The sequence below is a fragment of the Papilio machaon genome, chromosome 23 (genome assembly GCF_912999745.1).
Source record: "Papilio machaon chromosome 23, ilPapMach1.1, whole genome shotgun sequence".
Classification (NCBI taxonomy): domain Eukaryota; kingdom Metazoa; phylum Arthropoda; class Insecta; order Lepidoptera; family Papilionidae; genus Papilio; species Papilio machaon.
In genome coordinates, this window is record NC_060008.1 from 5,689,669 (window position 1) to 5,713,683 (window position 24,015).

At 35.7% G+C, this 24,015-nt stretch overlaps 1 protein-coding gene across 1 annotated transcript; it reads left to right on the top strand.

Moving 5' to 3' along the window:
- Nucleotides 1-4,974: 4,974 nt before the first annotated feature.
- On the top strand, nucleotides 4,975-21,206 carry LOC106707738 (histone lysine demethylase PHF8-like). The gene is made up of 23 exons (XM_045683840.1): nucleotides 4,975-5,079; nucleotides 5,543-5,628; nucleotides 6,504-6,686; nucleotides 6,958-7,070; nucleotides 7,413-7,549; nucleotides 8,131-8,326; nucleotides 8,698-8,793; nucleotides 8,881-9,026; nucleotides 9,504-9,630; nucleotides 10,419-10,550; nucleotides 10,808-10,927; nucleotides 11,053-11,405; nucleotides 12,164-12,396; nucleotides 12,610-12,764; nucleotides 13,345-13,467; nucleotides 13,695-13,896; nucleotides 14,386-14,488; nucleotides 14,859-14,987; nucleotides 15,505-15,617; nucleotides 18,161-18,266; nucleotides 19,046-19,223; nucleotides 20,325-20,412; nucleotides 20,892-21,206. The coding sequence occupies exons 1-23, from the start codon at nucleotides 4,979-4,981 to the stop codon at nucleotides 20,969-20,971; spliced, it is 3,300 nt and encodes a 1,099-aa protein (XP_045539796.1). The 5' UTR covers nucleotides 4,975-4,978; the 3' UTR covers nucleotides 20,972-21,206.
- The last annotated feature ends 2,809 nt before the right edge of the window (nucleotides 21,207-24,015 follow it).

Sequence of the window (24,015 nt, forward strand, 5' to 3'; positions counted from 1 at the left end):
CGTTAGTTATTAAATCATACTTATTTAAACGAAGGACACCCTATTCGTTAATATCGCTTTAGCCGTTTAGGCTAGAAAACAAATTTCCAAAACACAAACAAAAAGTCTCCGTTTAAAACAATTGTTATTCGTGTTTTGTCAAAGATAATGACAGGGATGACAATATATTATATACAAAATTTTTAGTCTCTGAAACCCACGATAAATCAGCCGGGTAATTTTGATGTCATAGAAAAAGTCAAACTTGTTCTTTTCCTGTCGATAACCGAATAAACGATCAACAACCATCACTACATAACCACATGCAATATCACGATGGGTCTGTTTGTTGTCGTCACACGTTGTGCAAGACGGCGCTGTTTTGCACAATGCTGAGCGTGTGACATAACCTTTATGATTTGCGATTTTAGCACTAGCAGATACTGCCAGATAAAAATCACTGTTAATTATATTACAACAAGGTTGTATTTACATTGTAACAAATGAAAAGTTTTTGCAGTCAGACAGTTGGTAAATAAAAGATTAGATGGGTAATTAACGTAAGATGGCTAACTCTACTATATAATACGTTTCCCAGAATTAAATAGAAGGTCTAAGGAATAGCCTGACGATAAGTATATTTATCCACTTAAATTGCATTTGATAGAAAGAGGCAAGGACGTATAGAAAGTGAATATTTCAACTCCCAATGCGTCAAATTCAATTCTTTTTCCCATCTTTTCCTTATAATAAAAGGGTAGGAAGGTAGAGTACTAAAATTAGGCCTACTTATCTACATCTATCAGACGAAACTTCACGTCTCACCTAACTTCTTAATGGTCGTGGATAAATATGAAAATTTTCATCAAGTTGCTGAAAAACATGGAGCTAATTACTTCGCGTACATTAAAAGTGATGTAATAAAGAAGCCGACTGAAGCGCTCCCATGCCAGGATTTTTATATTCTTTGTTAGACTATTGTAACTTATCTGTACTTTAGTCGTTAAGATATTAAAGAGTTGGTCTTAATTTCTTAACATTTCGTCTCGGAATAATAATAACTTTAAAGTAATCAAACTTGTGTATAATTTCTAGTTATTTTAAAAATTGTTTGATGACGTAAATAATTATTGGAGAAGTTATTTTGACAAAGTCTTCCTACGTAATTTGAGTGTTAATTGCTACGAATATTTTGATTTCATTCCTTCATAAATTCCATTTAAATACCATATTCAACATGTTGCAATCGAGTGAAGGTTAATTAACAACGCTCTTATTTTCGTAACAATCACTTTAAATTAAAATTCTTAATTTCTGTCTACCCCTTTGAATTACAGCCGTGAGTGTTAATATAAAACAAGTAAGTTATTACACAATATTTTAGCACACTACATTTTTTTACAAAAAATATCGTGACTCGATGTTCCAGTTAAGTGAACACAATTTGTAGTTATAATTTTTTTCTACAATTCAGTCATATTCAGCTAATTCAAAAGTCTATTTTGATTTAAATATAAAAGCTAGCTAGTTATGTGGGAACTGGAACTGTTCGAACTTGACCTAGAATAATTAAATTCATACAACAATGGAAGCCAATAATTGCAATTAATGACCGCATGATTTATTTTTCTTCAAAGTCTATACAAATCTTTTTTAATTCTGTAAATGTCCAAACATAACTTTAAGTATTCAATAAAACGTGCGAATAATGGTTTTATTCGTTATTAAATTATAATTATTGTTCATATAAACTAAATTGACAGAGTATAAAAAATAAGTTTTTATTTAGAAAAAAATAACCAGGAAATTACGTAAAGCATTTTAATGCTTACAGCAATGCAAGTTCAATAGATGACAGTTGTCTTGTCTGCTTTTAGAGATTCTTGAGCTGTTTAAATGATATCAGTAATTATAAGAAAATTCGAGATAATCCAGAGACATGATTTCAACATGTTTATTTTTAACGTTATTTTTGTTGTTAGTTATTCTAAATTAGAAGTAAAACAATGATGAATACTTTATGCACGCAAATAAACAGACTAATATTTGTATTTCTAATAAGTGTTAGATAAATTTATTTATTTTAAAAAGTTTTACACCATTTTGCTCGCAAATTATAAAGTATGAGAACAGTGCCATCTCGTGACATACTAGAAGAATGTTTAACCTAAAATGTTTTATATAATTTTACTAGCTATCACCAGCGACTCTATCCGCGCGGAATTAAAAAAAAACTTAATTAGTTGTCTATGTGTTCTTCTAGACTATGTTCTACATCTATACAAAATTTTAGGGAGATCCATGCGGCTGTTATATTAATAAAATTCCAATAAAATTACTAATAAAGCTACTGAATCAAATCATTGAAGTGTTCGTTCACGCGCGAATTGCTTTTTATTCTTGCGTACCTAATTGAGATTTAATTGTGTTCAATACCAACCAATTGACCAAATCGCACTTACTATAAAAAACACAATCCTTTGTAGTAATGTTCAAATTTTCCGGAATTACATTTATTAAAAAGAATCGAAATACAAAAACTAACCAGGAAGTATTGAGTTTTAAAGTTCATTTAACTTTTAGATTACAATGGACTAGCTGTTTATACCTCGACATGGTTCGGTTAACGATTATTGTAGTTACGAAATAAAACCCAATTGATTGGATGGATTTTAACGAAGGAATATATAGGTGTTTGAATTATTGTTCTAGTTCGGAATTTACCAACCACAAAAATAAATAGTGTCTTCCATGTCATAATTAATGTAAGTGTCGATTATTTTTTATATTCGTTTTTTTTTTATATAAGACAAGGGTTAAACGAGCGGAGGTGATCAACAACACCCATGGACATCCGCAACACCAGAGGAACTGCAGATGCTTTACCGGCCTTTAAGGAAATGGTATGCTCGCTTCTTGAAGGACCCAAAATCGTATTGGTTTGGAAATTCCGCCGAGAAACAGGTAACAGAAACACTTACAAACCAGAATAGCAACCAAATTATACTGAAAATGTAGTAAAAAATATTCACAGGCGTATCTCGCTTAATACAATATTTTAATAAAATTTTATTCTTAGCTCAATCGTGAGTTACAAAGGAATGATTATTGAGTTAGAATTTATTCTAACTTCCTTTTATACCAAATTTACCATCTAACAAAAGACTAAGTAAAATACATAGTCCGTGCGTTTTGTACTCTTTGGTGCATCGACCTACTTTTCACAAGACGTGTTGCACAAGTCTATGACACGGTAATAATAATACCGTGAGTGAGAGAGATACAGTTATACCTAATTCCTGTGACGTGACAAAGACAGGGATAACTATCTTCTGTCTCTTTCTGCGTACCAGGCTTTGGAGTTTGTTTGGAACAAAGGTTGTCCCCTACAAACAACCTAGGTTGTCCCTAATAAAGTTTGACATTCGTGCTATTTTTCGAAAATTGTGAGTACTTAGTGGCTGTAATTGTGCAAAAATATTTTGATATTACAGTTTTAGTGAGATCAAGTGCATAAAACATGGTATACTGCTGTATTGTTGGTTGTAAAAGCCGTAGTCAGCGAAAAGAGAAAAACATAACCTTTCAATCGTAAGTACTGAAACTACGCACTTATTCACATGTATTCATACAAAATAAGGAAGAAAATACAAACTAGTTGTTTTTTACAGTCTTTGAAATAACTAATATGTTAAAATACGGGTAAAATTAGCTAAAATAAAATAGTATTTTTCGAACATTATGCGCCCAAACGCAGATGTCATTTGTGTCAAATAATATACTGTAGATCTGGGAAACAAGCGGCCATATTAAACTTCTTTTCAAATTGGTTGGTTATTACCCGTAAAAATAATACCACCATCTTGTTGTAAAAATTACCCTGAATTTAGGGGAAATAAATTATAGTATGTGTAATGTAAATAAATGAAACAATTCACATTTTTTATACTATTTTCAACAGATTTCAAAAGTTTTTAATTCTGGTATATGCTGTGTTTTTAAATATTTGATACTTTCTTATCCCGTTGATTTTAAAGAGTATGCTTTTTAATTTGTCCCATGTAAATTTTGTTTCTTAGAAATTACAATCAAAATAGTTTAATATTAAGTAGTTTTACATGTAGTGTTCACTGTAATGATATACAGAGTAATTTAAAATTATATGACTATAATATTGGTATGTTTTTTGTAGCTTTTTATGAAGACTTAGGGCTTCGTGCATATCGAAGAAAAATAGGACATCGTTTGAATGCTCGTCTAATGGACCTAAGACTGAAGAGATGCCGCGCTTTGTTGAAGCGGTACGCGGGAAAAAAATATCGGGAAATTCTTTTTTTGGAGTCACTCAAGACATCCTTGATTAAGGCAGCCGCCGATATTGACATGGACCTCGTTCGTGCTGTGATAGACGACTGGCCGAGCAGATTGAAGGCCTGTATTCAAAATCACGGATGTCATTTTGAATAAACTTTAGTGTCATAAGAATCTATGTTTTGTTAAGTTCATTTTGGTATATAAATGGTCACATAATGAATAAACTTGTTTCAATTATTTTATATTAAACATGTGACAGAATTTATGACCTGACTAGTATTACTAAAAAAATCTGTTTACTTAATCTTAGTCACATAAACAAAAATTACGCATTGTTTTTTTTATTTATTACGTTTATTAATTACAATTTAATTGGGAATATATAAATTGGTCTATATTAAATTATATCGTAATTATTCATTTTCGGGACAAAACAAATAACTGGTAACCCCAATCCTTTTACTTACATATAGGTATAGTCTATAGTACTCTCTATCTGTCCCTTACGGGTGAACGCGCATGCCATATCTATATAATTCTTCATCTGAGGTGTTGCACAATTTTATGTTGCCGGAAATCGTCACAATTTTGTTGTCTATAGTTAGCAATTATCATTAATTTTTTGTATTGGTAACCCCAAAGCGACGTGGAGAAGAAAACACAAGTTTGTCTATTCGCCATTAAAATGGCGTCATCGAAGGAAACCTATTGTTTGTGTGGTCAGCCGTATAACATTGGACAGTTTATGATAGAATGTGATTGTTGCCGCGAGTGGTTTCATGGAAGGTAATATCGTAACGATATTAAGTTTTCAGTTAAACTCTCGTTGTATGTGAGAAATAGTGGTTTCAACATAACAGACACCTTGCTGTTCGGCCATCATATCAGTCGTGATTGTTTTAGTGGAATTTATTATTATTTATTTACTATAACATAATATACGCTATTAATATATTGCCGGAATGGGCAATTTGTTATATCACATCAGTGTAATTTGAGTTTTAATGTTTTATTTTTTTGTTTACATGTGTGGTCACCATGGATTTTACAAAGGGCTTATTTTTATTTTGTCTTAATAGTTTTTAGAGATACCTTTTGATATATTCCAATTGCGCTTCACTGAATTATTTTGTAAAAAACAAATAAATATTTTATTTTCTAATTATATATTAACTTTAATCGAAATATTACTCATACATGGGTTCAATTTAACACAGTTGATACTAAGTTTATGAATATTTAATTTCAGTTGTGTGGACGTAAAGATATATCATTCGGACGATATAGACAAGTATCATTGTCCAAAATGCGCCCAGACATATGGACCCTCTGTGTGTAAGTAAACATTTTTTTACACATTTCATCTGATATTCTTAATGATGCATTTAGGATAACGTTTACTTTACAATCTTGATTAATGGCTAAATAATTTAACTGATGTATACAAAGATAGTACATATCAACATTCCTTCCATGAGAGGTTAATTATTGGATATGTCAATGGTTATTCTTATCACTTATATTGTAAACATTAATTCACAGTTTACACTTCTTATAAAATAAAAGCACAAGCTTAAGGGATAGCAGAAAAGTATTTTCCTCAATGCATTATTTTATTAATAACTAAATAACTGAGAAATTACATTGTAAGATTAATATAGCTTATGTTACTCATTTTACTGAGCAATTTTGTCACAATATGTTTAATATTATTTTTTATCAAGTCTTAAATGGTTCCTTTCCTTGTTTTTGATAAAATTGTATAAAATTAACAATTTCATCTCACATTAAATAACATAAATCCAATTCAATGTGAAGAAAATTGATTTTAATGCATTTATACCATAGAGGGTAAGAAACTTTGTTATTTTTTTTATTAGAATTTTAAGTATACAAATCACAAGATGAGTAGACACAAATGAATACCAGGATATTTAATGATTTTTCATTTATTTACTACAATTATTTGTTATTAAAGTTGTTTGCATATTACAATGTAAAAAGGCTTTTGATGTTTGGTTTCTATTCACCCTATTTAACCAATATGTAAACAATCAAGGTTTAACTGTAATGTTATATTTATAGATATATGATCTGCAAAATTGATACTTTTTATATAAAAAGATGTAATTTTATTTTTTTATATAATTAATGATGTTTGTTTAAAAAATGGCCTTGTAGTTGTAGAATATATGAAAAATAAATTTCAGTAAAGATCCCAACAAACAACCACAGAGCGGACCGATATGAGTTGGGTGCGGAGACCCGACCTTCGCAGGTTGGGTCTCCGGCATGGGTGCGGGCACTGGCCGCAAGGCCTCTCCGCCCCGCACCTGCCGCACTGCAGCGCATGAGGGGACACCAGTTCACAGAGGAATTCATCAAAGATAATGGTAAGAATGTTTAAGAATCTAGTGTTGTGTGTACAAGAATCTTGCTGAAACCATCATATCTTGCAAAAGCATATAGAATAAAAATTTATTCAATTAATGAGGGAATGCATTCCTAATGTGGAAAGTATTACAGAAGATCTATGTCCAGGAGTGAACTGACAAAGGCTGTAAGAGCAAAATTTTGCTAAGATAAACATACTTTTTTTTTCTTTTATTTGATTTATTCCTTTTATCTTTAAAATATATGTTTTACCCTAATTTTGGTTGACAGGTTTCACACGGCCAGTGATATTCCATACACCTGAGGGTTTGGATATCAAAGTGCCCAACCCCGCAACATTCACAGTAAGATCGGTGCTCAGGTTTTGTGGTGCACAATTAGAGGTAATAAATAATTAATTTTTAAACTTTAATAATTTTATGGTTAATATTGATTGTCATAATGTTTTTTACTGTATTACACAGGGTAGGAAAAAGAAATTTTTGATGGAATAGATTTTAATATTATTTTAAACATATTTTATGGCCTGGTTACTGGCCCTTTAAGCCACAGAATTTACTTTAAATAGATTTTAATTGATTTCAATATTTTTGGTGGGACATAACAGTTTATACATGTATTTGTCTCTTCAAAACTCTAGATTTTTTGTTGTGATATAAAAGACCTCCTCCTCTCTAGACTACCCCTCTGTTGTGGACTTGATGTAAATATATTTATTTTTACAGGTGGAGGTAATTGATGTTAGAAAACAAAGTACAATGCGCATGCCCCTGGGAGACTTTGTGGATTACTTTGAAAGTCCCCCCGAACATCGGGATGAGAAAGTACTCAATGTTCTCAGTTTAGAGTTTTCCGAAACCAAGTGGGTATTTTTTTAATTACATTATATTGTTTCTTGATATAAATAATGTCTTAAATTCCTTTTTTTTTTAATTCAAGAAGTCAGTTCAATTTGTTTGCTTCATGTAATGGGAATATAAAGATGTATAATTAAAAAAAAAAATACAGTAACCCCAACTTTGACCTTTTATCACTCTGAAATCAATAGGAATTTATCAACACTTCACTCTTAAATGGTCTAGATATTTATACTATAAGATATTTGATGCAAAAGTATTTTAAAAGAATTAAACTAACAGCGAAATAGTGAATTTAACTCTACTTCATAATAATCCTCGCTGTAGTATAAACTCAAACAGAACGTAAATAAACAAAAATGTCAGACGTTCCACAATGACGGATGGAAAGAGACTGCCTCGAGCAGCAGCGCATACTTCCTTATAAACCTTTTGTGTGGCTACCCTCAACAGTCCTAACAATACAATAGCTCGGAATGAACACAGACAAAGGGTCGTCCATTAGTCATGTTTTTTTTGACCCCCACCCCTTTGGTGATAAATACAATCAATATTTTACTTTAGCCCCCCTTAATTTCTCTTCCAGTATGGCTCCCTTAGTGGAACCACCTTCTATAGCTCGCACGTTAGACTGGGCGGAGCGAGTCTGGCCTACATCTGATCGGCCACCGAAGCCCTGCGTGCAGAAGTACTGTCTCATGTCCGCTGCGGGCTCCTATACAGATTTCCACATTGATTTTGGTGGTACCAGCGTCTGGTATCATGTGCTTCATGGACGTAAGGTGTGGAAAAACTCATTCGAGTTGTTTACTTGTTTTATTAAATTAGTCAAATATTAGATTTCTAAGTTTTTAGTCAAAGTAGCTGTTGTCCGCTACTTGTTTGCACAAAATTAAGAAAAACATTATATTCTTGCAAATTTTGTTCCACACTTATGCTAAATTTCAACTAGATCCGTTTAGGGGGTCTGCAGATACCTTCTAATAAACATCCATACATCCATCCATTTAAACACTTGAATTTATAATATTAGTAAGATTTTATTCTAAAGGACTGTGAGTACCCAAATGAAGAGTTGGAATTAAAAAAAATCATTGTTATTTGCTATATTGTTGGTATATTTGTATTAAAAAATATTTTTTTTGTTTCATAGATATTCTATTTGATACCTCCGACGTCAACAAACCTGGCTCTGTACCAACAATGGACACCAAACAATCAGCAAAATGAGAGATTCTTTGGTGATGCAGTAAGTCTTTTAACTTAAAGTGAAATAAAAATGCAATTTATTTTATTCTTTAGGTTTATCAACAGCTGTATGATGTAAAATTTCTAGGTAGAATGGTACGGTACAGCAGAAGTTTGTCCCGGAGAGACACTCTTCATCCCGGCTGGTTGGATACATGCTGTGCTCACTCCTTGTGACTCTCTGGTCTTCGGAGGGAACTTCCTACATTCTTATGCTGTGGAGATGCAGCTGCAGTGAGTCGACTCTCACTCTCTCTCCTTCTATCTCTATTTCTATCTCTTATATAACTTATAGAGTGAACAGTGTTTTTCTAAGATTTTAGATGAATATAAATGAATTAAATTAGTTAAATTTAATATCTTTTTTTTAAATAATTATTTATTAAATAGTTATATTTTGTATATTTCCTTTCTTTTGAAAATATTGGTTTTTTTTGTGTAGTATTAGTTAATATAATTATATAACTTCTATCTTTTGGATTAATGTTTTTTTAGAAATAGTTTTTTACTCACATTAATAACAAAAAATAAAAAAAAACTCATGCATGTTGGTTTTTTTGGTGCTTTTATTTTTTGTGTTTTCAATTTTTTTTTTGTTTTCTAACTTTTATGATGTATAGAATTATAATAATAATATAAAATGTGTATAATTTAATTCTTTTTCAGGATCTACTCGATCGAGAGTGGTGTAGAGAGACCGCTTTGTTGCAGATCGTACGAGCTGGAGAGACGTGCGGAGACTCCAACCACATTGCGGTATCCACTCTTTGAGACCATGCACTGGTACGCTGCTGCACACTTCCTGACGCTGCTCAGACGACATAACGAGGAGTCACTGGTATCATCTTCATTATATTATTATTTAATAAACCCCCCCCCCCCCTTATATAACAGTTTTACAGAGAAATTTAGGTTTGTCTATTCAACCTGAAATTTAATCCTATAGGTAATAGATGTTTTGGGTCGTGAGCGATCATGGTGGGGGCCCTGATTGCCAATGTAATAGATCCCGGGAAGATGGTAACATAGAATGGTCCTATGTTACCGTTATAGTGTGGAGCCACAGGAAGAATTCTCTCCTGGGGAAAAAAGTGTTGAGGGTTCCGGTGTGTTCCTTGGAGATCCCGGAATCCTCTTCTTTTGCACTTGAGTTTGGCCACCGAGGGAGTTTTAGTGGGTCGAATCCCACATAACCCTGTCTTTCCACCTAAAGGCAGGGTATCTTTAGATTTCTTCCCTGACACCAAAAACGAAAGGGGTAGATGTTTTTGTATTTACCCTGTTAAAAATATAACACTTTAATGTCAACTTTTTGTTATATGTACTGTCAGAAATAATTGTGTGATTATTTTTTTTAATGCGAATAATATTTTGCATAGCAAATAGAAGGACTAACCTGAAAATTTTAGTGGTCTAAAAATAGAAGTCTTTGATTTCAGTCTTTCTTGGTTTCTATGATATAGTTATAAATAACTACAAGCATAACATTTGACAACTTTTCACTAAGAAATGTCATAAAAAACTGTTGAGAAAATTGCAAAAATAATATCAAGCGCCATCTTGCTGCTTGTTAACAAAGTTCTAGTTTTAATTTGTAACTAGTTACTTAGTTGTACTCCTTTTCAGGACGAGGAGTTCACTCCAAGTGAGCTGGGGTTCTCCGCAGGCTCAGGGCCGGGTGCTCCGCCCCCAGCACTGCTGTTGCGAGGCGCACGAATACTCGCCGCAGCTCTCAAAGAATGGCATACCTTGAAAGCGGTATGTAATCTCTTATATATATTTTGATTTCTTCGCTTACATAAATTCCGTTCTATACTAAAATATTCTTTAATGAACCTCTTTTTGCTTTTAAAGCAACATTTTTTGTGTTTTTGTGGTTGTTTAGTCGTTTTTTAGATCAAATTTTTAATGCATGCAAATAATAACTTATGTTCTAAATTTTTTTCTTAATATGTTCTTGAATATAATCATTCTAATTATGAAAGAGGCTACAAAAGATATTTGTAATGTAACAGACGGATGCTGCAAAACGGGATAATGTACCTAAGTGCCTCAACTCTGGACAACTTGTTCGAGAACTTTCTAAAGAACTCAGAACTTTAGAGAAGAGGACAATGAACGCCAACAAAGATAAGGTAAAAAAAATATTAAGTTAAGGTAAAATTAACACGTTTGTTATTTAACTATGTCTGTTATATTATAAACTGACATAAATTTTTTTTGTAACGTTTGATTACAGTTTCATTTTATCACATTCCAGGATTTTAAACCTAAAAGTAATTCACCAAATAAAAATGCAAAAAAACAACAAACACAGAAGAAATCTCTAAAATTAACGTTACCTAAACCAATAATGCATATGGGACAGAATGGAGAATACACAGATGAAAAAGTTTACGCAGATAAATTTTATGTAGATAATAAAGAAGTAGTGTTTGAAGAGAGATTTGTAACAGATGTAAAATATAATAGTTTACCTGAAGCTAAATATATAATAGAAAATAAGGAAATACCAGAGAAATACACTTATCAGAATTATGAAGAACATAGTTATCAAGATGGCAATGGATATGTGGAGAGGATAGATAAGAAAATTTTAAAAGTTAAAATAAGGTGAGTAATCTACGAATTTTTCTTATGAAAATCTTTTTTTTTAATATCAAACGGTGGTAAACAAGCACCTGAATTCGCCGAAATAGCGAAGTGTTGCCCATAGACATCCGCAAATGCAGATGCGTTGCCTACCTTTAATCAACGGAGAAGGGGATGCCCAGTAAGAGGATATTTCCCCTTTCTATGTGTCCCTATTTCCCCTTCCCATTCTTTCCTAATAGGAAAATAGTGGGAAGGGGTTGTAACAACATAAAAGGACCTTTGAAATTAGAAATTATATTTGAAATAATCAATGGATATATATAAATGAGTGGACGTCCGGTTGAATATCAGAGATACAGACATTATAATCTTAAATGTTATATTTAGTTGTTATATTATTCATTATCGTTAAATATAGACCACATATAGTGGATTCTTTGTATCTCGAATCTTGTTAAGTCGGAAACCTCAGTAAGTTGAAATAAATGCCATTCCCTTCAAAAATCAATCCTCAAATACTATATTTAATTATGTAGTTATTTAATTTACATGCATAGACATTTTAGTACATATTTAAACTCAGTAGCTAGTATTTAAAAAAATAGACTATTTAAGTAGTAGTAAGTAAAAAAAAATAATGGTCTTAATGACCTTTAATGTAAGTCGAAGTTTTTTACATCTCTCTTGATATTCGAGATGTGGAGTTTCAATTGTACCTTTATATCTGAGAAGTCTCTGGATGTGTTAGAAATTACAGTTAAAATCTTCTTCAGCAGTAATTCCCCTTCATCATCACGTGAGGAGGCTCCCCCTCCGTACACTCTGCCGGAGCACTCCATCCTCAAATCTCACCTAATCCGATCAGACCGTACCACTCTGAAGCCACTCCAGCAATGGACTATATCGAAGAAGGATATAGGTGATTATCATGAAGAACAACTGCTGTTCACTAATGAAAATCTACAGACTAACATCAGGATTGAGGGACAGGATTTAAATTATGGCCCAGGTAAGACATTTTTTTTTTGTGTAATTTCAAAATATATCAAAATATCTTCCGATTCAATACCAAAATTGGATATAAGAAAGTCAAATTTCAAACATAGCACCCTATATGATATTTTTTGGATATGGATGGATATTTTTGGATAGATAGTATGGATAGATAATGTTATAATTTTTTCTGAAAATGGTTTTTTATGGCTTTAATTGTGTGTTTAAGGTATGTACTCTGCGGAAGACATCCAGCAAGACTACCAATACTCTGAGGGGGCGAAGCCCGGTTCCTATCAGCCGGAATTCGCGTACCAGGCGGAGTTGCCTTACGCCACAGAGTATCATCGGTACGACGAGACTGTTGCCGTACCAGTACACCAAGTACGTACTTGTTTATAAAAGAAAAAGAATGCTAGATTTGTTGAAGATTTTTTTTTATATTACAAGCAAACAGCCATATGAAATCGCCGAAATGGCGAAGCGACCGCTGCCCATAGACATTCACAATTAGCAGTTGCCTACACTCAATCGACGAAGTAGGAGACGCACATAAAGAGAATATTTAACCTTCCTATGCATTACCTCCTTCATCAAATCCATCTCCCATTCCCATCCTTTCCTTATAAGAAAAGGGGTGGGAAGGCACTACACTCATCAGACTGTACGTGGAATGACTTCCACTTGAAGCCTGTCTTCTGTAAGGTCGTGGTATTTCACTGAGCGAGGACAATTCCTGCAACTGATGTTGTTGCTGACGTCTACTACCACTGTTAACTGAAATATTTATGTATATGTTTAAGAAAAAACATACATTTATATGAAAATAATTACAATGGATTATGTTTCTTCCATTAAAAAAATTTATAATTTTTGAATCCATAAGAGTTTAATAGAGTCAATATTCTAGAAAGTTTTGTTTTTCTGTAATCTATATATTTATTTACTTCTGACTATGTTTCAGACAACCACATACACAGCGGTGCCGGCGGAGCAGATTGCGTACCAGAGCCAGGTGCACCACACCACCACACCTCTACCCTCGTACGACGCCGCCATCGCGCACCAATACGCCGCCAATACTTATGTAAGTTGACATTTAAAACCTTTTTTCACAAAGCATCTAAGTGGGAAAGACTTCTTTTGTATAGCTGCGATAGTACCAGTGGAAATGCTGTTAATGTTCATTAATTATTCAATAAAAATTAGATTTTAAAAAAGAGTATCAATTAGACAGACTTTTAAATGTACAAAATTCACAAACGACAAACAAAACTTTGCTATAATTTGATATATTTGTTTAATATGTTCCAGGTGACAGAAACCCCCAAAGCCGAGATCAGCTCAGTACCAGCTGGGACCCCCAGTGTGCGGAGGTCTGAGCGCGCGGTGCGCCGGCGCGTCTCCAGCACTTACGACTACGAGGACGGTGACCTCTTCATTGACGACACTCCCGCCCCCCGGCGACGTAAGCCGCCCCCCAAGCACCGACCCCCTACACAACATACTGTACCAGGTGGGACTCGACATAGTTATACTGCGATAAACTTAGCCAACAATGCTATTACAGCTCAATGAGGATCTTGTGACATTTTTTAAATTGACTGGGGGGCCCTATTGAGCTGTCATAATTTATATTCACCGGTTTAGATAGCTTTGTTGGTCTATAATTGACACTGACAGGAAGCGTTAACGTGCCAATGTAATTATACCCTGGGTTTACCGGGTCAAATAAGTTTAACGGTGTATAATTAATAAATAGTATAGTAGCTGTAGCCCGCAATACCGTCTTCGCAGTTTAAAAAAAATACTAAGTAGACTATGTGTTCTTCCAGATTATGTTCTTCGTCTGGGACAAATTTCATCAAGATCCGTTGAGTCGTTCAGGAAATACCTTCAAACATCCATCCATCTAAACACGCATTTATAATATTAGTAAGATTATTACAGCTTGTTATTTAATTATATATGTATATAATAAAGTTGGTGTTATGTTTTTTTTCAGTTAGCAATAGCGGCGGGTATCGTGGGTCTCGGCCGGTGCCTACAAATGGTATCGAATCTCTCATACAAGCATCAGTGTTGGCTGAGGAGCCTGGCAACACCACGTGAGTGTTACCATTCAATACATATACAACAGTAGAGCTGACCTCTGCAATACCACGACCTTACAGAAGACAGGCCTCAAGTGGAAGTAATTCCAACTACAGTCTGATGAGTGTGGTGTTGGAGACTTAATTTTAGTCCTCTTTCCCTTCCCATCCCTTTTCTTATAAGGAAAGAATGGGAAGGAGAGGTGGATTTGATGGAGGAGATGCATAGGAAGGTTAGGCAACGCATCTGCGATTGTGAATGTCTATGGGCAGCGGTCGCTTCGCCATTTCGGCGAATTCATGTGGCTGTTTGCTCGTTTGTAATAAAAAAAGAGTGCCATAGACGTAGTCATATGATTTTTTTAATTAAGTGTGTTATGTATAGCGAGGATGCAGCAGTGGCGGGCATGCTGAGTATAAGTGAGCGGTATGCTGCGCCAGCGCGTACCTTCGGCCTGGCCAGCGACACCCCGCACACAGGCGCGCCCGCAGACACCGCCAGCAGGCTCGACAGGTACTAACATACTATACATTATTACAAGATGGATATCTATATATATAAAAGAAAGTCGTGTTAGTTACACTATTTATAACTCAAGAACGGCTGAATCGATTTGACTGAAAATTTGTGGGCATGTAGCTTAGAACTAGGAGACGGACATAGGAACTTTTTTATCTTGTTTGCATTTTTTTTATTCCGCGCAGACGGAGTCGCGGTACAAGATAGTATACTTATAAATTAATATAAATGCCTGTTTAGATGAATGGATGGATGTTTGAAGGTATCTCAGGAAAGGCTCAACGAATTTTGATTAAATTTGGCACAGATGTAGAACATAATCTGAAGGAACACATAGGCTACTTTTTTTTAAGTACATGAGGACAGAGTCGTGGGCAAAAGCTATGTAACATAAACTAGACTTATCGAACTGAATATCAACAATTTGACAGTTTTCTTTCTATTAAAGTTAAATTGAAAGACTAATATTTCGTATAATATTTTACTTTAAAATCAATATGTGTGACAACAGTGGCACACCTACTGGCAGCAAGCGCTTGCGCAAGCCGACACCTGCCAGCGCTGACGAGGACTTTGTTGACGAGGAGGACGTCATCAAGGAGGTGCACCGGGATGAGGAGTATGGTTAGTTGAAACCGGTTATATCTAGAATTAACTGGAAAAATCCAGAATTTAAACGTAATAAAGTATTTTTGCATTTTTTTTTTTATTATTTAAATCGATTTTAATTAATCTAAGAGCGTCAGTAGCTCAGGAGTTACATTTAACTTGCAATCTGCAGGTCCTAGGATCCAATCCCGCCATTTACCAATGTGTTTTTCTATTGACATATGTACATTTATCTGACTTTCTTACGATGAAAGATAACATCTGTAATGCTGCACATATCTGATAAGAAATTCAATGATATGTGTGAAGTCAACCCGCACTTGACTAGCGTTGACTATGCCCTAATTACCCTTAACTTAGGGTAGGTTCTGGACCCTGGACGCCATAGCGCGGGTGAGGGACCTTGCGGAAGATGCGGAGTCCCGGGGCGAAGTGCTATTGGTGGTGTCTTTGGACATCTCCAACGCCTTCAACACCTTGCCCTGGGAAACCATCAGGGAGGCGCTGGGATACCACGGTTTCCCGCCGTACCTTCGGAGGATCGTCGCGGCCTACCTCTCCGAACGCTCGGTCGCGTACCCAACCAGCGTCGGCTGGTCGCAGCGGGCAACGTCTTGTGGTGTTCCGCAGGGGTCGGTTCTCGGGCCGCTCCTATGGAACATCGGGTACGACTGGGTGCTGCGCCTGCCCCTCCCGGGTGGCGTTGAAGTCGTGTGTTACGCAGACGACACCTTGGTGACGGCGCGGGGCAGCACTCACAGGGAGGCCCGATGCAGGGCTACGGCTGGCTTGGCCATTATGGTGTCCAGAATCCGCCGTCTGGGTTTGGAGGTTGCATTGCACAAGTCTGAGGCCATGTATTTTTACGGGCCTCGACGAGCACCTCCGACCCAGTCCGCGATTATGGTGGGCGGGACTTTCATCGGCGTCGGAGGTGCGATGAAGTACCTTGGACTTGTCCTTGACAGCCGATGGAAATTTGAAGAGCACTTCCGGCGACTGGTACCGAAGCTCCTGGGGGCGGCCGGCGGCCTTAGCCGGCTCCTGCCGAACCTTGGCGGCCCGGGCTCGCGGTGTCGTCGCCTGTACACAGGCGTCGTGCGATCCATGGCGCTGTACGGTGCGCCCATCTGGGCAGACACTCTGACCGCCCGGACTCGGGCCCTGCTGCGCAAGCCGCAAAGGGTCATGGCGATTAGAGTGACCCGTGGATATCGCACAGTGTCGTGCGACGCGGCCTGTGTGTTGGCGGGGACGCCGCCATGGGACCTCGTCGCGGAGGTGCTCTCCGGCGCCTACTGGCGGAGGGCGGAAGCCCGATCCCGGGGAGAGCCTCCTTCCGCGGTCGAGGAGGGTGCGTGGCGGCGGGCGGCGGAGGCGCAGCTCATTGCTGTCTGGCGGGAGCGGCTGCTCACGGCGTCTGTAGGCCAACGCACAATTGAGGCGATCCGGCCCGTCCTCGAGCTCTGGATGGGTCGGAAGCACGGGGCTCTCACGTTCCGTCTGGTGCAGGTACTCTCGGGGCACGGTTGTTTCGGGGCGTATCTGTGCCGGATTGCGCGGCGAGAGCCCAGTGCGAGGTGCCACGAGTGTGGCCATGCTGAGGACACGGCCCAGCACACGCTGGAGTTCTGTGGGCACTGGTCGGACCAGCGCGCCGCACTCGCGGCAGAAATAGGGAGGGACCTCTCGCTGCCCGCTGTCGTCAACGCGATGGTGGGTAGTGAGAGTTCCTGGAACGCTGTCGCCTCCTTTTGCGAGGAGGTGATGGCGCTGAAGGAGGCGGCAGAACGACGGCGAGAGGAGGACGCAGCCGCGGACCCTCTTCGCCGACGTCGCGATGGACGCAGGCGGCAGGCGCACACCCGCCGTCTACCTCCTTAGCGGAGAGCTCCGGGCGATGGACGGCCCATTGCCCCATCGTCCGCCGCATACCTTTTTAGGTGCCAGGCGCTCCCGGCGTTATGGGTGCGCCTTATGACGCGCGTTGTGGGGGGTACTCCCTGCCCCCGTGAGGAAGTGTGTCTGCGGTAGCGGACGGTCGCCGGCTGGGTCGCGGAAGATTGCGCGAGTGTTCCCGTGTCCCAGCCGCAAGGCGACGTGGAGGGCCCGAGGGGTTTTAGTGGGTATGGCCGAACGTCTTTAGGCGAGTCCCACACTCCCTGCGCCATTGCACTTCCTGGCGCAGGGGTGCGTAACTGCATTTTCCCCTCATAAAAAAAAAAAAAAAAAGGGTAGGTTCTGAGCCTTTCATTGGATATGAGATATAGTGAGTTGATGATTAGATAACATAACTCACTATCATAAAAGGGGTAGACAGAGACCTCTATTTAGTTTTGACACACTTTTCTCGTGTCTTCCCCATTCATACATTTACTTTGTTTAATTAGCTCTTAATATAATAGGACCAATCACTGTGGCGATCTTTGGGGGGAGGCCTATGCCCAGCAGTGGGCGTAACGAGGCTGAATGGATGGATGGATGATAAATAAAATAATTATGATTTTGTAAATGGATTATTTATTTAAATTTTGTATTAAAATGGTTTTTTTTTTCAGTGTATCCATCGTTAGAGATGAGCTCTGATGAGGATGAGGAGTGGACTTCATCACGTCGCCGCAGACATTCAAGGAACAGAAATGACAGCAAGACAAGGACTGACAAGTGAGTGTGACAAGGAAAATATTTATCACTAGCTTTTTTACCCGCGACTCTGTCCGCGTGGAATAAAAAAATGCACACAAGATAAAAAAAAGTTCCTATGTCCGTCTCCTAGTTCTAAGCTACCTCCCCATTAATTTTCAGCTAAATCAGTTCGACCGATCTTGAGTTATAAATAGTGTAACTAACACCACTTTCTTTTATATATATAGATTTAATAAAGTACAACGTTTTAAAGTTAAAATCTCCTAGAATATGCCCCAAGTTAAGGGTGACTAGGACATAGTCAACACTGGTCAAGTGCGGGTTGACTTCACACATATCATTGAATATCTTCTCAGATATGTGCAGCATCACAATATTTTCCTTCATCGTAATGTCGGATAAATATACATTTGTAAATAGAATAACACATTAGAACATGACGGGATTCAAACCCAGGACCTTTAGATTACAAGTCAAGTGTTTAACCCCTGAGCCACCGGTGTCAAATTTAATAGTATAATTTTGCATGGATTCGGACTTGATGAAGCCGACTTCAAAAAGAAGGAACTTATCAATTCGACTGTATTTTTTTTCACTAATATACTGTTCGTAAGAAACAGTATTCTTACCACGATTAATCCCGATATTCTAGAATCTTGTCTAGAATATCGGGAACTTAAATAGCCTAATTATGATAAGAACTTATGTACCTTTTTGATTCTAAACAAGTTATAATAATTTATTACTTCCCTTTAATAAGGATGACATGATGACACTACTTTAATAATGGTTTTCAGAGATGAGGCGTGGTCACCACGTGCTCGTGTAGGTCGTGTGACACCACGCACACGTGGTCCTGCACGACCTGCTGTACGTCGTGAGTGTGTACGTGCAGCATTGCTCGCTGCAGCGCACAGACACCCCCACCCACACCCCCACCCCCACTCACATGCGCACTCGCACACACCACTACAGGTATGTTTAAACAGTGGTAAAGTCCAGTCGCGGAGCACGAAGAATTTCGTACAATGACCTCTTTACCTACTGACAGTGGTCACAAACATTTTTGTATTTAGTGCGGTTTACATGAATTATTTGAAGGAGAAAAAGAATTTACCAACTTATGAAATATAGTTATTATTATAATATAAATTATTTATTTAGATTTTATATTACAAGTAAAGTCAAGGTCAAGCAAACCGAGGACTTTATGTCGTGACTCAAGGCCAATCAAAACCGCATTATGCAAACAAGAACAAACTTTATGGTCTCCAGTAAAAGGTTTACAATCCCTGAAGACGGCAACCATTGTATTTGTGCGAGCGAGACTCATTGTAATTACGCGGGAGTGACAGAGACAGGTAATGACAGTTTAATGTACGAAATTCTTCGTGCTCAGCGACTGGACTATAGACGTCAACAACATCAGTTGCAGGAATTGTCCTCGCTCAGTGAAATACCACGACCTTACAGAAGACAGACCTCAAGTGGAAGTAATTCCAAGTACAGTCTGATGAGTGTGGTGACTGAGGACTAATTTTAGTCTTCTTTCCCTTCCCACCCCTTTTCTTATAAGGAAAGAATGTGAAGGAGAGGTGGATTTGATGGAGGAGATGCATAGGAAGGTTAAATATTCTCTTTTTGTGCGTCTCCTTCGTCGATTGAGGGTAGGCAACGCATCTGCGATTGTGAATGTCTATGGGCAGCGGTCGCTTCGCCATTTCGGCGAATTCATGTGGCCACTTGCTCGTTTTCCACCTAGTAATATAAAAAAAATGTTTTATTTATTATATTTGATATGAAAGATATTTAGTGATTCGATTTGTTTTTTGCCTGTGATTTTGTCAGCTCGGAATTAAAGAAATTATGTTACTTCTTGTATACATCAACTTGGAAGTCAAAGTGCTGTTAATATGTTTAGCCGTTTCAAAGAAAAGACAGACAAAAATATATTTATGTAATATTAATTTTAATCTTCATATTACAAACAGACGATCCAGTTTTTAATTTATATATAGATGAGAAATTGAAATACAATGAAATTACAGTATATTAGATGATTTATATTTATTTCAGAATGCAAAACGCGCTGTGTTGGCGTCTAAGAGCAAACGACCACCGCCGAGTGCTGGAGTACAGCCTCCAGCTAACAAGAAGTGTGCAGGTAATCTCTTATATACATACATCTCATAGCTAACAGTGGAAATACACCTTAACTCATAGTCAACAAGTGTCATATAACGTATGTTTCCACTGGTAATGTTTTAAAATACATTTAATTAATGACTAAAGACGATCAATGCTATTATTGGAATTATATTTTAGTTCAAACTTTGCTAACCTCATCTTGTTAATGAAGCGTGAATATTTCAATTATAATATTTAAATAAAAATAGATATCGCCCGCGAATCTGTTCGAATGGCATTAAAAAAAGAACTTAATAATAAGCCTATGTGTTCTTCCACTATGTTCTACATCTATGCCAAATTTCAGCAAGATCTGTTGAACTGTTCCGTAGATACCTTCAAACAAACATCCATCCATCCATCCAAATATTCGCATTTATAATATTTGTAAGATATCGAAATAACGAATTGTCTTATGATTTTTAATAATTCTCGTATGTTACATTTTTTTTTCAGATATAAGACTGAAAAAAGGTATGAAAACGGCCAAACAACGTCTCGGCAAGATCCTGAAATTACACAAAATGATATATTAAAGTAGTGGTAACATAGTTTAACATAGTATTTGTGTCTAGCTGAACACACGGACCTTAGAATTTATATTTTATATATGTATTTATCACAAGGACCAATGTGTGCTGTGGTACTGTCGAATCTTCGCTTCTATTTCACTTTAAAAAACTTTCTCACATATAAAATTGAACAAATTATATAGATTTTTGTGTGGAAATTAATGGAAATGACCCTTAAATATTATTCCATTGGAATTAACTAAGCAATTAAATAACTTATTCTTTTATATTAAAATAATGTAGTTTGAATTATGCACTATTTTGATCAAAATGGTACTGAAATGTACTATAACAGATGTACGGGAAAAAAATAAACCTTTAAAACTTTAAGACCTATTTCGTCCAAATTTTTTACCACGAAATCTTATATAATTAATAATTCTGTTTATAATTTGAAAAGTTATAAATTTTTATTTATAACTTGAAAAATTATAAATTAAATTATAAATATCATTTAATTTATAATTTTTCAAATTGTAAATTAAATTTTTCAAATTATAATTTAAATTTATAACACACAATTTTTTTTTTATAAATTTTGCCTCACAATTTTTTTTATATTTATTATCTTGACAAGTTCTTGGCAACTATATTTATTTTATGTATGTTTATTTTGAAAAAATTTTTGCAAGTTTTTGTGGCTTGTAATTAATGTAATTAATTGAGAGATCTGAATTAAGATTTAATATAAAAGCTAGGCATAAACGTTAGTGAAGATTTATTTGGCATTTTTATTAGATAAAATATATACAAAAAAAATTAAAAAAAGACATATAAAAAAATTATGTATTTTCATAGAAAACCCACCTCCGAATATATAATGTAAATATGAAAGAGGACAAATATATGTTTCGCTTTAGTTTCTTTTGTAGTTTTTAAGTTTTTTTTTTTAGTACTGTTATTATTTTTTTGTTGATGTAAATAACGCAGAAAACTGAATCCGCGATTTTTTTTTTGGTAATTTTTTCCGATTAGGGTGAGACCACATTAAAGTTATTTTGACGAATGTTTGAAAAAACTGTTTTTTTTTTTGGGATTGTTTGTGTTGATTTTTTTTTACAATTAACATCTCAATGGACTCTGACTATGGATTTTTTTAATTCAGTTCAGTTTTGATTTATGTTTGGTGAGAGTATGTTTTTTTATTATTGTATGTAAGAAAATCGTAAGCATAATGTACGCAGATTACTCAAGGCATCAATATTTAATACAAATAGGTTATTTTTGTAGGAAAAATCTAAATTAAATAGTATATATTGAAAAGTTAGTTGTACTGTCAGTTTATATTAAAAAACTGTACGTTTTTTTCAATGTTTTATGAGTATTTTTTCAACAATGCATTCAATATATGAAGACACGGCAGGCACGTGTCTCTGGATAGATTTTTTTTAGTATAATTTCCAGAAAAATAATCCTGTTGATCCAGGATTTTAGTTTTCTAGATGTTGTGAAAACATCTTAATATCTTTGCTGTGAAATTTGTAAGAATTGTTTTCTTTTTTATACGCGCAATTTTTTTTTTTGTTACTTTGTATTTAATATAAGTTAGGGATAATAATAATGTAGGTGATAAGTACATTTTTTTTTTGACATCGTTCGCTGTGATGTGTTCTCACCCTTATGTTGTTTTTTTTTGTATAATTTGCATAAATCGCTTCAGATTCAATAAACAGGGTGTATATTTTGTATTGTGATTGTTCTTTATTTAGACGAATGCAAGAAATAAAATTAAGTTGTAATGTGACTTGTTTGTTGTTTTTTTTTGTACCAAAATCACCATCACCTGTATTTTTTCCTGTATTTTATTTTTTAAGAACAAAAAAAACTATAATTCGGAATATCCGAGATAAATATTTCTCTTGGAACCGAAACAAAAAGTAAACGATTTGAAAACATTATTATATTAAAAACTAGCTTTTACCCGCGACTCTGTCCGCGCGGAATAAAAAAAATGCACACAAGATAAAAAAGTTCCTATGTCCGTCTCCTAGTTCTAAGCTACCTCCCCATCAATTTTCAGCTAAATCAGTTCGACCGGATCTTGAGTTATAAATAGTGTAACTAACACCACTTTCTTATATATATATATATATATATATATAGATAACAGTCGCCCGCGACTCTGTCCGCGTAGAATTAATAAAAAATAAACTTAAAAAGAAGCCTATGTGTTCTTTCAGACTGCTCTATATTTATACCAAATGTCATCGAGATCCGTTAATTCTGTAGATACCTTCATACAAACATTAATATCCATCTATCTAAATTCGCATTTATAACATACTAGCTTTCGCCCGCGGCTCTGTTCGTTCAGCATTAATAAATACTTAATAAGTAGCCTATGTGTTCTTCCAGACTATATATTACATCTGTGCCAAATTTCAGCAAAATCCGTTGACCCGTTCTGAAGATATTCAAACAAACATCCATCCATCCATGTTCTATAAACATTCACATTTAAAATATTAGTAAGAAGTATGATTACAAGATTGTACGACACCATTCTAAAAACATTGACCGCTTTCAGTTCTGCAAAAAGTTAAGTCACAAAAAATGCTTACATTCGGCGAATGGCATTTCGTAACAAGTTTTGTCGACAATTGATATGAACTTTATATCGAGGTTAATTACATTTTTGTACGTTACTTATTTGAGAAATAGACTTCCCTAAAAACAAACGTAATAAAATACCAAGTAGGTACAGTCAAACCTAGATAATTACAAATAAAGAATTATTGTATATTGTTAAAATTCACTATTGTTATTTTAAATAAGGTATATATGCAAAAAAGAGTACAGAACTATCTGTAGATGTCTTTTGTTGTTACAGTTACAAAAAAACCTAGATAAGTGAACAACCTCTGTAAGCTAGTCTTCGTACGGTCCTGACGGATGACAGTAAAAGAACCTTTAAGCTGGCAAAATCACAGTCTCTTTTACTCTCTTATCCAGATTCAACTGTCAAATTTAACTATTCGTTAAAATAATTAATTAATGATTGAGTGAAA